The 14,343-nt window shown below is 40.8% G+C and overlaps 1 protein-coding gene across 1 annotated transcript in view; it reads right to left on the reverse strand.

Annotated features, from left to right (window-relative positions):
- The window catches only part of PKD1L3 (polycystin 1 like 3, transient receptor potential channel interacting), a 70,510-nt gene that overhangs the window by 15,833 nt on the left and 40,334 nt on the right, over positions 1–14,343 (reverse strand). Inside the window, 9 exon segments of the mRNA XM_007463000.1 lie at positions 1,089–1,213; positions 9,915–10,047; positions 10,050–10,144; positions 10,245–10,437; positions 11,067–11,169; positions 11,171–11,201; positions 11,203–11,249; positions 11,699–11,925; positions 12,279–12,478. Coding sequence (XP_007463062.1) covers positions 1,089–1,213; positions 9,915–10,047; positions 10,050–10,144; positions 10,245–10,437; positions 11,067–11,169; positions 11,171–11,201; positions 11,203–11,249; positions 11,699–11,925; positions 12,279–12,478 — 1,154 coding nt within the window.

Here is a 14,343-nt window from a genome sequence, read left to right on the forward strand (position 1 = left end):
GACACGGGTTCGTGCCCCGGTCTGGGAAGATCCCACGTGCCGCGGAGCGGCTGGGCCCGTGGGCCATGGCCACTGAGCCTGCGCGTCCCGAGCCTGTGCTCCGCAACGGGAGAGGCCACAGCAGTGGGAGGCCCGCGTACCACAAAAAGAAAAAAGAACAACAACAACAACAACACAAATGGTCATGAAGAACCTAGGGGCAGGATGGGAATGAAGACGCAGACGTAGAGAATGGACTTGAGGACACGGGGAGGGGGAAGGGTAAGCTGGGACGAAGTGAGAGTAGCATTGACATATATACACTACCAAATGTAAAATAGCTAGCTAGTGGGAAGCAGCCGCATAGCACAGGGAGATCAGCTGGAGGGGTGGAATAGGGAGGGTGGGAGGGAGGGAGACGCAAGAGGGAAGAGATATGGGAACATCTGTATATGTATAACTGATTCACTTTGTTATAAAGCAGAAACTAACACACCATTGTAAAGCAATTATACTCCAATAAAGATGTTAAAAAAATGTGTTAATTTTTTCTGCAGTTTGCTTTTCGGCCATCTTTGTGTTTGTGAGTTTCATCCATGTAATATGAGTGGCTCTAGTTAGTTATTTACAGGGTAGACTCCCTCAGGTTTGGTGACTGAATGGGGGGTGGGATTTAGGATTATTCTTAAGTTTTTAGAGAATGGTGATGCTATTAATTGAAGTGAGAAAACAGAGTAAAGAAATGAATTTGTGGGGCAGGCAAATAATTCTGCTTGGGGGCATGTTTAATTTGAGATACCTGCAGGCATTCAGATACAGAGGGTGAGCAGTTGGAAACAGCACTTGGGGCTCAAAGCTAGAAACACTAGGAAGGAATCTAGAATATAGGGAAGAGTAGAAGCATTGAGAGATCTAGGGAGGGATGGATCACAAAGAGTGTTGGTAACGCACTGGTTAGTCTTGGGCTGGGAAGAAGGTGCAACAGCCAGTCAGAGACAAGATCCCAAGTGGACAGATTCTTCTGAGCCAGTGAGGTGGCTAGGAGCTCACTGTTCTGATACAATTTGCTATTTGCAAAATTAGATATTAGTTAGAACTACTTGAATTACCCAAGACTGCCAAGAACCTCTTGGTTTGATGTTCCTTCTCTTTGTGAAGCCACAGCATCCTGTTCAGCAGCAGTGAGTGAAACAATGCGAGGAAGACCACCTAGACAGGAAAGTCAGAGGAGAAACTTAATGAGCAGATATTACAGGAACCAAGAAGGTGGCGCCGTTAGGTAAAGGTGAAGGTGGGTATGATTAATACATTTCAGTGACTTGGCCCTTTATTTTTATGGAAAACTGAGAATTAAGTAAATTCATAATTATTTTTGGATAACCATGAGGATGTATTTGATATAATGTTAATCTTTGTATTTTTGCTTGTAGTCCTTAATCTGCTTGGCTAGGAGAGTTTAAACTATTAAATGATTTGTGATGATCTGTATAAGGTGTTCACTGACACCTGTTTTTGGAACAACTTTGATGTGCTAGACTGAAGAAGCTACATTTTTTTTTTTTTCACATCTTTATTGGGGTATAATTGCTTTACAATGGTGTGTTAGTTTCTGCTTTATAACAGAGTGAATCAGTTATACACATACATATGTTCCCATATCTCTTCCCTCTTTGTCTCCCTCCCTCCCACACTCCCTATCCCACCCCTCCAGGCCGCCACAGAGAACCGAGCCCTACATTTTTTGAAAGTGCCAGTTTTGCTGAAGCAGGCATGGAATCTTAGAATTGAGTAAGACCTTAAGCCTCTGTTAGGGAAGACAAGTATCCCCCGCTCCTTAAATTTCCTTGGAGGAGAGGAAAGTGCTCCAGTCCCTGGAGAACAAAGGTCAAGAGTAGTATTTCCAGCCCGTTGCCACACACCCCTGTTGGGTTGTGGCAATTCCAGGTGTGTCTGCTCTACAGACCTAAAGTCGCCCTCTAGTGGATTGTCCCCAGAATTACATTTGAGGGGAATTTACTAAAAAGTACACTTGGCCATGAGTTCAACCAAACTGCACTTTAGCAATACTGATAGCTAAGCTAACACATTGGTTTCCATCTCTACTATTCCTCTTTTTATACTTTCCAACTTTTAAAAACATATACATTTATTATAAAAATTTTCAAAAAAATTAGAGATTTTTAAGAAACTTAAAAAATTTGGAATACATCCATTAATCTTTTTTGTCTTAATATATCTGGACCAGTTTTCCACATCCTTTCATTTTCTATAACATTTTAAATGGCTGCTCGGTATCCCATTACACAGATATGGCTGTCTTATATTAAGCAATATCCTATTTTTGAACATTTAAACTGCTGCCATTTTATTATTATAAACCACTCTGAATTTTCTCAGAATAGATCCTTAGAAATGAAACTTACTCAGCAGAGGGATGCAGAATTTGAAGGCTTTTACTGTATATTGCCAGATTTTCCTCAACCAGCATTAAGTGCCCATTTTCCCTGGCATCACTGTGCATTATCATTTGTTTTCCTTTGCCATTTTTAAAAGCAAAATTGAATCTTACTGTTTTATTTGACCAGTGAAGAGGAACTTTTTAGCCATTGTAATAACAAAGGTTTTTTTAGCTTTAAAAAAATGTATTTACACACATTAAAAAAACACACTTTTTGGTGTATAATTCTATGTGTTGACAAATACAAAGAGTATCCACCACTATAATCAAGATACCTTATAGTTTCATCACCCCCCAAAATTCCCTGATGCTGCCCCATTGTGATCAGCCCTTTTTACTACCTCCATCTCTGGGAACCACTGATAGATTCTTCATCCATGTAGTTTTTGCTTTTTTGCAGAATGTCATATAAATGGAATCATAAAGTATGCTTTTGGAACTGGCTTCTTTCACTTACAATAATACATCTGAGATTCATCCATGTCACTACATGTACCAGTAGTTTGTTCTTTTTCATTGCTGAGTAGTCTACTGTATGGATGTACCACCGCTTATCCATTCACCAGCTGATGGGCATTTGGGTTGGTTCCATCCTTGGCAATTATTATTATTATAATTATTATTATTGGCCACATCATGTGGCATGTGGGATCTTAGTTCCCTGACCAGGGATCAAACCCGTGCCCCCTGCAGTGGAAGCGCAGAGTCTTAACCACTGGACTGCCAGGGAAGTCCCATCCTTGGCAATTATGAATAAAGCTACTACAAATATTCACACAATTCTGTGTGAACATAGGTTTTCGTTTCTACTTATTTATTTACTTATTTATTTTTGGCTGTATCAGGTCTTTGTTGAGGCACGTGGGCTTCTCTCTAGGTGTGGTGTGAGGGTTTTCTCTTCTCTAGTTGTGGCACGCAGGCTACAGGGCGCATGAGCTCTGTAATTTGCAGCACGCAGTCTCTCTCATTGAAGCGCACGAGCTCAGTAGTTGTGGTGCATGGGCTTAGCTGCCCTGCAGCATGTGGGAATCTTAGTTCCCTGACCAGGGACTGAACTCCCATCCCCTGCATTAGAAGGCAGATTCTTTACCACTGGACCACCAGGGAAGTCCCAGTTTTTATTTCTTTTGGGTAAACACCTGGGAGTGCAATTACTAAGTTATATGGAAACTGTATAACTCTGTATGAAACTGGTAAACTGCTTTCCAAAGTGGCTATGCCATTTTTTAATTTCTGCCACCAATGAATGAGAGTTCCCAGTTACTCTGCGTCCTCACCAGCATTTAGTATTATCGATATTTTAGTCATTCTACTTCAGACAATACTACAAAGCTACAGTAATCAAAACAGCATGGTATTGGCACAAAAACAGACATATGGCTTAACAGAACAGAATAGAGAGCCCAGAAATAAACCCACACACCTATGGTTGATTAATCTCTCACAAAGGTGGCAAGAATATCCAATGGAGAAAAGACAGTCTCTTCAGCAAGTGGTGCTGGGAAAGTTGGACTGTAGCATGTAATCAGTGAGTTAGAACACACCCTCACACAAAAATAAGCTCAAAATGGCTTAAAGACTTAAAAATAAAACATGACACCATAAAAATCCTAGAAGAGAACACAGACAAAACATTCTCTGACATCAATCATACCAATGTTTTCTTAGGTCACTCTCCCAAGGAAACACAAATAAAGCCAAAAAAACCCAAAAAACAAATGGGACTTAATCAAACTTACACGCTTTTGCACAGCAAAGGAAACCATAAACCAAATGAAAAGACAATCTACGGATTGGGAGAACATATTTGCAAATGATACAACTGACAAGGGCTTAATTTCCAAAATATACAAGCAGCTCATACAACTCAATAACAAAAAACGAAACAACCCAATCAAAAAATGGGCAGAAGACCTTAACAGACATTTCTCCAAAGAAGACATACAGATGGCCAACAGGCACATGAAAAGATGCTCATCACTGTTAATTATTAGAGAAATGCAAATCAAAACTACAATGAGGTATCACCTCACACCGCTCAGAATGGCCATCATTAAAAAGTCTACAAATAACAAATGCTCTAGAGGGTGTGGAGAAAAGGGAACCCTCCTACACTGTTGGTGGGAATGTAAATTGGTGCAGCCACTATGGAAAACAGTATGGAGGTTCCTCAAAAAACTAAAAATAGAGTTGCCATATGATCCAGCAATCCCACTCCTAAGCATATATCCAGACAAAACTATAATTTGAAAAGATACATGCACCCCTATGTCATAGGGGTGTCACTATTTACAACAGCCAAGACATGGAAACAACCTAAATGTCCATCAACAGATGAATGGATAAAGAAGATGTGGTACGTATACACCATGGAATGCTACTTAGCCATAAAAAAGAATGAAACAATGCCATTTGCACCAACATGGATGGTCCTAGAGATTATCATACTAAGTGAAGTAAGTAAGAAAGAGAAAGACAAATACCATTATATCACTTATATGTGGAATCTAAAAAATAATACAAATGAACTTATCTGCAAAACAGAAACAGACTCATAGACAGAAAACAAACTTATGGTTACCAAAGGGGAAAGGAGGTGGGGAAGGGATAAATCAGGACTTTAGGATTAGTATATACAAACTACTATATAAAAAATAAACAATAAGGTCCTACTGTATAGCACAGGGATATTCAATATTCCCTAATAAACCATAATGGAAAAGAATATGAAAAAGAATATGAATACATATAACTCAATCATTTGCTGTACACCAGAAACTAACACAACATTGTAAATCAACTACATTTCAATAAAAAAGGTGTCTTTCATAGAGCAAAATGTTTAATTTTGATGAAGTCCAATTTATCTATTTTTTCTTTCCTGGACTGTGCTTTTGGTAATGTATGTATATAAGAACTCTTTGCCTTTCCTAAGGTTTCGAAGATTTTCACCTATGTTTCCTTCTAAAAGATTTGTAATTTTACATTTGAGTATATGATCCACTGAGTTACTATTTTTTAAAATATTTATTTATTTTGTTTATTCATTTGTTTGGCTGCACCGGGTCTTAGTTGCGGCACACAGGATATTTAATCGCATCATGTGGGCTTTGTAGCTGTGGCATGTGAACTCTTAGCTGCAGCATGTAGGATCTAGTTCCCCGACCAGGGATCGAACCCAGCCCCCCTGCATTGGGAGTGTGGAATCTTAACCACTGGACCACTAGGGAAGTTCCCATTGACTTATTTTTATCTGATATTTTATTATTAAAATTTAAAAACATACATAAAAATTGGAAGATACAAAAGTTAATTTGTCACCATATTTGTTTTGCTTCTTTTTCTGAAGCACTTGAAAATAACAGACATGACATTTCACACCTAATTAAAGGTAATTCTCACTTTACATGGTAGTGTGGGATCATACAAATGACCTAGCAAGCTGAAACTGTGCAAAGTGATCTTAATCATCAGTGGGGAAAAATTATGACCATTCTGTGACATTTAAAGATTTGTGTCAGGGCTTCCCTGGTGGCGCAGTGGTTGAGAGTCCGCCTGCCAATGCAGGGGACGCGGGTTCGTGACCCGGTCTGGGAGGATCCCACATGCTGCGGAGCGGCTGGGCCCCTGAGCCATGGCCGCTGAGCCTGCGCGTCCGGAGCCTGTGCTCCGCGACGGGAGAGGCCACAGAGTGAGAGGCCCGCGTACCACAAAAAAAAAAAAAAAAATTAAAAATTTGTGTCAAAACATTAAAATCTCTTATTGCTCGTTATGAAGGTACAAGGAAAAATTTAGAAGTAGTTAAACTAATATGTAATTTAAAACTTTAGAAACATTAAGAATTAAAGTTACTTCTTTGTAGAAAATTTATCAAGAATAATTTGAACAGTGCTGGCCTTCCTCTTGTTGTATAATTTAGGATACGGGGACAGCATTTTGTCTGTGCCTTTGGTGAATCGTCATACTGTTCTAAGTTTGCATTGGCTTCCAGCATCTTATCCTTTATGCTTTCAATGCTGTGAAATATCTCCGAGAGTCGCTTTAATGTTAATTTTTTGCCAGTGTTACTTCCTTTGGGACATCATCATCCTTTTCTTCATAACCAATTTCTCCATTTATGTTGGTAAGTTTGACTTTACCAAGTTCACCTGGCCGTATCTACAGTTTCTTGACCACAGGCCACCTTCCCATGGTCAGCGGCTTCTTGTATAACTCCATTTACATTCTATTCAAATTTCACTTTCAGTGTTATTTTGTTAATTTGCTGCATTTTCATCTTTGTTGGCCAAGGTCCTCTTTCAATTATCCATTTCATGGTAAATGTCACGGAGTTTATGACCGGGAGACAAAGAAATAACACAACTACACAATTTGCTGTCTGTACATAAACAGGATAACAGGTGACCAATCATCCAGACTTTGAAAAGTGACATGATTGGTCACTGATCATGATGTGCACCTGTTAATTTACGTAGTGAATTATGGGCTAAAAGGGCTAGCAGCAGTTGGTACTTTGTGCAATCACCCACAGTTGATATACCATGATAACTGAGATTTTTTTTTTTTTTGCTATACAGTAGGTCCTTGTTTGTTATCCATTTAATTAATTAATTAATTATTTTTATTTTTATTTTTGGCCGCATTGGGTCTTCATCGCTGCATGCGGGTTTCTCTAGTTGTGGCCAGCAGGGGCTACTCTTCGTTGCGGTGTGCGGTCTTCTCATTGCAGTGGCTTCTCTTGTTGCGGAGCTCGGGCTCAGTAGTTGGGGCTTGTTGGCCCTAGAGTGCAGGCTCAGTAGTTGTGGCACGAGAGCTTAGTTGCACGGTGCCATGTGGGATCTTCCCGAACTGGGATCGAACCTGTGTCCCCTGTACTGGCAGGCGGATTCTTAACCACTGTACCACGAGGGAAGTCCCGGTAACTGATATTTGAACTGTGTTGCTGGGAAACTGGTGTTATTCAACTGAACCAGAGTAAATGAAATTCATGTACAAACTGAAACAGTGGAAGGCAAGGGCTTCCTGTTTTCAAGCATGTGTCTCCTAAAAATCAGGCTATTTTCATATCATCATCACACTTAAGGAAATGATCAATAATTTCCTAGTATACTATCTGATCCATATTAAAAATGGCTCATTTATTCAAAGGATCGCTCACCCATTAATTTTTCTCTCGTGATACTGACTTTTCAGAGGAGCTAGGTTTGTATTCATAGTGATACTACTTGAAGTGTGATCCACGGATCAGCAGCAGCATCACCTAGGAAACTGTTAGGAATGCAGAATCTTGGGCCCTGTCCCAGAACTACTGTTCCCCATTTCAGTGTTTTGGTTTTTTTTTTGCGGTACGCAGGCCTCTCACTGTTGTGGCCTTTCCCGTTGCGGAGCACAGGCTCCGGACGCGCAGGCTCATCGGCCATGGCTCACGGGCTTATCCGCTCCGCGGCATGTGGGATCTTCCCGGACCGGGGCACGAACCCGTGTCCTCTGCATCGGCAGGCGGACTCGCAACCACTGCGCCACCAGGGAAGCCCTCAGTGTGTCTTTTTAAATTAACTATGCCTGGAACTAGTTGAGGCCTGTCAACAAATTCAGTATCTCTCTGCAACAGTGGAATTTTTTCAACTGTTTTATTATTACCACTCATCTTAACTGCATGTTAAGTCCCCTGGATCTACTGTTTAAGTCTCTTTTTCTTTATACTTTCAATATTTTTATACACATGTCTTATGTTTTGCATTTTAGTTTGATCTTCCTGATCCATTAATTTGAGTCTCAGTAATGACATCTATTTTTTCATACATATTTTTTTCTTATTATTTTTGGCTGCATCGAGTCTTAATGTGGGATCTTCGTTGAGGCATGTGGGATCTTTCATTGCAGTGCAGGCTCTTTGTTGTGGCCCTCGGGCTTCTCTCTAGTTGTGGAGTGCAGATTTTCTCTCTCTAGTTGTGGCGCATGGGATCCAGAGTGCATGGGCTCTGTAGTTTGCAGCACGTGGGCTCTCTAGTTGAGGTGCGCAGCCTCAGTAGTTGTGGCATGCGGGCTTAGTTGCCCCATGTGTGGCATGTGGGATCTTAGTTCTCCAATGAGGGATCGAACCCGTGTTCCCTGCATTGGAAGGCAGACCATCAGGGAGGTCCCCAATAATGACATCTTCAATTCAACTTCTGAATTTTTAAAATCTGTAAATCACGTTTTTCATTTCCTAAAAGCCTTTGTCTGTGTGTCTGATGTAATGGAATCTCCTTAAGAGCTCTTGCTATTTTTTGGTTTGTCTCTTCCAGCAGTTCTTTTTATTTAAGGTTTACCTACTCCTTGTACTCTGTTCCTCTTCTAGGATCAGTGGGTCTCAAATGGGGCTGCACAATGGAATCACCTGGGAAGCTTTTGACATGTGGGCCTTGGATCCCATCTGCAGGGATTACAATTTGATTGGTCTGGAGAGAGGCCTGGGCACCAAGAGTTTTAAAAGCTCCCCAGGTGTGTTTGTAGGTTCTTAAAGCAGAAGTAATCCCGTCACCAAAATCCAGAATGTTGGAAAATCTATAAGACAAACAACTTGGTTTCTTCAATACATATATTGTAAGAAAAATAGCAGGAATAGAGAGTGACAGAAAGAGAAAAAAGGAGGGAGAATCTATAGATTAAATATTAAAAATACTTGAGACAAACTCATTGCAACACATGGACCTTATTTAGATCTTGATTTGAACAACACAACTATAAATATTTACAAGACAACTGGGAAAATGTGAACAATGATTGGATTTTAAAAATTAGTAAAATACACATAACAAAAAACTTACCATCTTTTTTAAAGAATTAATTTTTCACTGTGTTGGGTCTTCATTGCTGTGCGTGGGCTTTCTCTAGTTGCAGTGAGTAGGGGCTACTCTTCATTGTGGTGTGCAGGCTTCTCAGTGCTGTGGCTTCTCTTGTTGTGGAGCACGGGCTCTAGGTGTGCGGGCTTCAGTAGTTGTGGCACGGGGGCTCAGTAGTTGTGGCTCGTGGGCTCTAAAGCATAGGCTCAGTAGTTGTGGCGCAGGGCTTAGTTGTTCCGCGATATGTAGGATCTTCCCAGACCAGGGCTCAAACTCGTGTCCCCTGCATTGGCAGGTGGATTCTTAACCACTGTGCCACCAGGGAAGGCCAGGAAAGGGAAGATTTTTAAAAGGTAAGTTTTCTGTTGTTGTTTTTTTTTAAGGTAGTTTAGTGTTGATTTTTTTACTTGTCCCTCTTAACTTCCCAGTCCTTTTTTGCTAAACTTCTACTAGTCCATCAGTTCTAGTTATTTTCTGTGACTACTGCACACATACCCCTAATAAATTTCACTCTGCCAATTTCTGTTTTGATTTTTATTTTTGTCAAGTTGTAAGAATCATTAGACACCCTGGATTGACACCCACAGACCTCGGTTTCCCAAGCTTCCTGCAACTACAATGTTTCCTCCCATGCCGGTGTCACTGTTTCTCACGTACCTTTACCGGTGATGAAGACGTTCTGAAGCAATGATAATATCGAAATAACCCAGCTGGTGGCTTGGTCTTTGTTCAGTTCCAGGCTATAAAGTGCTGTAAAAAAGGCTGAGGCCAGGCTAGTGACACCAGAAGGAGCCAGCAGAAGTAAGTCAACCATCTGAGCCAGCCATTAGAGATGGGCTGCTTCCCGTCTGGGCTCAGGATGGGGAAGGCTCTGGCTGCGTCCCTTAGGAACAGAAGTTGAAGGAATAATCTCATAGCCAACAGCTGAGAGACAGGTTTAGGAAGATTACAGGTGATAAAGAAAGCCTGGGGCGATGCACTACCTGGATGGCCCTTGCCCTATGGGAAGAATACGCATTTCCAACTGTTCCTGGAGTTCTTGCAGTTGGCTGACTGCATCTAGCAAGTCACAAGGCTGATGGGCCTGGGCGGGACCCCGTGTGCCTAAGTGAGATTGACGCCTCCGCAGAACTCTGAGCAGGTAACTGTGGAAATGATGGTGGTTTTCAGGAACCACTGAAGGTACATTCCAGGTTGACACTTGGACAAGTGGAAGATTTCAATAAATAGTAATTCCTGGTAGAAATTAGCAACTCATTAACTGATGATGAGGTTAAATTTTCCCAGTCACTGGAGACTGGACCCAACACCTGCAGAATTATTGTCTTCTCTGAGCACGCTGGTGAATTCACAGCAACTTGTAAAATTCTACACTTTGATACAGAATCGAAAAACTTGTAAAGTTAATTGCACTTTTTCATCAGAACTGCAGTACATGTAAACTATAAGTGCTCAGAAGGCCCAAACTATATTAAGAATCCATAAATCGCATAATCTCATCATTCCATAGAAGAAAAAGGACAAGCTTCAATAGCCCGACAAAGTAGATGAAATATGGGGGTCTGAGACAGAGGACATATTTTGTGGGTTTTCCTTAATCCTTTACTTTGTAAGACCAGATATACTGTCTAAGAAGCCGTCAGAGGGATCAAAGCTATCAGCTCCATACAGGAAGTTTAAGGAAATTAAAACAAGCAGAAGGTCGTACCATGCCTGTTGGTTATGCTGAGAGGTAAGAATGAATACGAAAGTAAGAGAGTCGGAGGCAGATAAAAGATTAGATATGGAAACTTACTGAACTTTACCATTTGCCCAGTAGGGTCCTGCCCGCTGGTGACGGCCTTGACCCTCTAAGTAACAAGAGACGAGGCTGGATAAAAGCTTCATCAGCTGGTTAATGTTGTAAGAAAGAACTCCATGAAGACTGTTCACACTCAGAGTAGGTACGTATTTCTTCTGAGCAGGAATCCCACAGTTTCCTTTAATTCCTGAATGTAGAACCAAGATGAGAAAAGTCAGTTTTACATTAAACCCAGGACCGGTAGCAATTACAGATGGTAAGAAGGCTGTTTCTCTACTTGGAGGGGCATATGCTTAGTGTAAAGAACCTCAGTTTTTCACTTTCTCTCCTTTTTCAGAAAGAAGTCACCTCACAGTAGCTTCAGAACTAGTTTTATGAGAGAATCTTGGATGAAAGAAGAAGAGACCGTTTGATCAAACATCGAAAACTAAAACACCTCCAGAGTAGTACATTCTGCACTCACATCAGTGCTCACATCACTCCATAATGAAGAGAAAAAAACCCAGAGGCATAGTGATGACTCGGGGGACAGGAATTAGAGAAAAACTATTCAGTTTAACAGGACCTCAGGAGCCTTGCAGGAGATCCTTTCTACTGACCTTTTCCACTACATGGGGGAGGGAGCATGACGTTTACCTGTAAAATTTGATACCAAGCTTACCTCCACTATCTCTGTGAGAGAGACAGAGGCTCAAAAGAAGCATCTGAGAGGCAGGAGGCCTGGATGGGAGGAAAGAGAGGTAGAGGTTCCTGTGGTTGAATCAACGGGAAAAGCCGCCCAATCCCAAGGCTGATGGGGAAAAGGATGACAGCAGTTTGGATGCTGACGAGCAGTTCAGACCAGGTCACGGCAAATGGGCCCACTGAAAGAAAAGCAGGACATACAACCCTCATCCTCAACAATTAAAATCATCTCTAAGGCATTCCTATCCCAGGTTTAAGTATTTATTTAGCAATTTGACTATGATTATCTAAGGATAGCAAGTTATCATGGCAGTAAAGATCCTGATCATTTGTTAATAAATGAGATCTGTGGGAAAATGTGTAATGTTACAATAAATGATTATTCTCCTTTAAGAGCAGAATTGAATGAGTATTCTGATGTGAGGGCAGCAGAGGAAAAATGAAGGCACATACTGATTCTGTTTCTAACTTTGGAAGGAAGGAGAGTGGAATAATCAAAGGACTATGTGCCACACACAGCACACATCAGGGCTCACCACAGCTTGCTCACGTCTCTTGGTGGTGGTGCCATTCATCTTCTAGAACATGACGTAGGTGACCATGCAGAGAAGGAGGGTCATGCAGCAGGTGAGCTGCTGGAGTCTTGTAAACTGGGTCCAGGGATGTCGAGTTGTGACTGAGAGCCACAGACAATCCTGGGTAAAATTTTCTACAATCATGGAGAACAGGTGTCTAACAAGATAAATTAGAACAGGAAAGGCATGAGATTTCATTCTGAAAGTGCCCTAGTCTAGAATGTGGTTTGCCTGGCAGCAAGCTGCACAGCAACAACTCGGCCGCTGTTCAACACCTCCGTGAAGAAGCCTTCAGATGACTTGATAGGTTTTTCTTTGTGATTCTGGGGTAAAAGGTTTTTGACGATAAGGGTAATTTTATTGCATGAGATTTTAAAACCAAAACTTGTCTTAGCTTTATCAGGGTTTCGATAAATCTTTTACTCTTAGAAAGTTTGCATTAAGCTTCCATTCAAGATAGTTGGGTAAATTCATACTTGGAGCACCTTCTCTACTCCAAAAGGAACTATAAATATGATATAAAAAGAAAGAACCCAAAACATTGGCTGGGCTCAAAAACAGAATAAAAGTCTCCGAGAAAGAGGACTGGAGCGAGAAACAAGATGGTAGGTGGGGAAGAAGCCACAGGATTCTGTGCTCCAGGTCTGGAAGAAGGCTTACACAGGTCAAAGTTTGATTCCCATAGAGTAACTGGAACTGAAAGTGATTCATGGAGTGGGGAAAGGGAGAGTAAAGCCAACTTCACTGCCTGAAGCCAGGGTTGAGGCTGGAGCTCATGGAAGAATTCTGCAGAACAAAAAACTGCCGCAGGGCTACACATTTATAAGTAGGGAGGTGGGTGAAAGTGGACAGCCCCAGGACCAGGAATTGAGCCAAGAGATCCACTGGCTCATGACAAGACGTGCAACAAATCTGGTTTCTTTAATTTCACGGAGGAATAGGAGCTCCAAAATGGTATAATATAATAAGACCTAGTTCTAGATTAGTGATGTGAAGGGTTGGATGAAAACATCAAAAAAGTACTAGTCAGGGATGTGTGGAGAAAGAGAGAGAGAGGTTGAGATTTAAAAATGAATCCAACCTACAACCCCAAATTCCTAAACACATGAAGAAATCTAATGCTAAGAAAGGCAGCCAACACAATCAGTAATTCAGTCCAAAAGAAATTAATTTCATGGGGCAGTCTGACAAAGACTTTAAGTATTTCAGGTTGCTCAAAGATACAAGTAAAGGAATAATGATCACTTTAAAATAATAAAAAATTATGAAAAACAGAAATAAATTAGAACTCTTGCAACTGAAAAATATGGTCCTCAAAACAAAAAAATTAGGAGAAAGGGACCTGGTTAAAGAGAAAATTAGTGAACTGAAATGTAGTATGAAAGAATTCACCCAGAACACATCAGAGAGACAAAAAAGATATGCACGTTTAAGAGCCGTTTAAGAGTGGCTTAAAAACGTGGAGGATAGTTTGAGAGCCTCCAGCATAGAGTAAAGCAATGTCAGAGGAGCAATATTTTCAGAAGTGACATCTGAGAATTTCTGCGAATTTAAGACATGATTCTGTATATCAACACTACATTTTATGTTATGTGTATTTTACCACACCAAAATAATGTTAAGTACATTCTGAGTACTAAACAGTATAAACAGTGAATTTACAGTGAAAAGAATTATGGTAAAATTTGGAACATCAAGGATAAAGAGAAAATATTAAAAGGAGAAAAGACAACATGCTTCGGAAGAATAACAGCTAGACTGACATAACAGAGGCAGTGTTGGAAGGCAATTCTCCATGAATGCTTCCCATTTAGGCATTAATAAAAACTTTGCTCCTGGACTGTCTTTTCAAGTATCTTTGTATAAGCAGACAGCCCTGAAAATAGACAGTCAGGAACTCTCTTTGGAGCCAACTTATTTGCATTTCCAGATTGTAAAGATAGAGACATCCTACTCCCCAGAGACATTCTAGGGTAATAAAGATAGAAATGCCCTCTTCTCACCCCTTGAGAGATTTCCCTA

The sequence above is a fragment of the Lipotes vexillifer genome, unplaced genomic scaffold (genome assembly GCF_000442215.2).
Source record: "Lipotes vexillifer unplaced genomic scaffold, Lipotes_vexillifer_v1.1 scaffold70, whole genome shotgun sequence".
NCBI classification, from domain to species: Eukaryota; Metazoa; Chordata; class Mammalia; order Artiodactyla; family Lipotidae; genus Lipotes; species Lipotes vexillifer.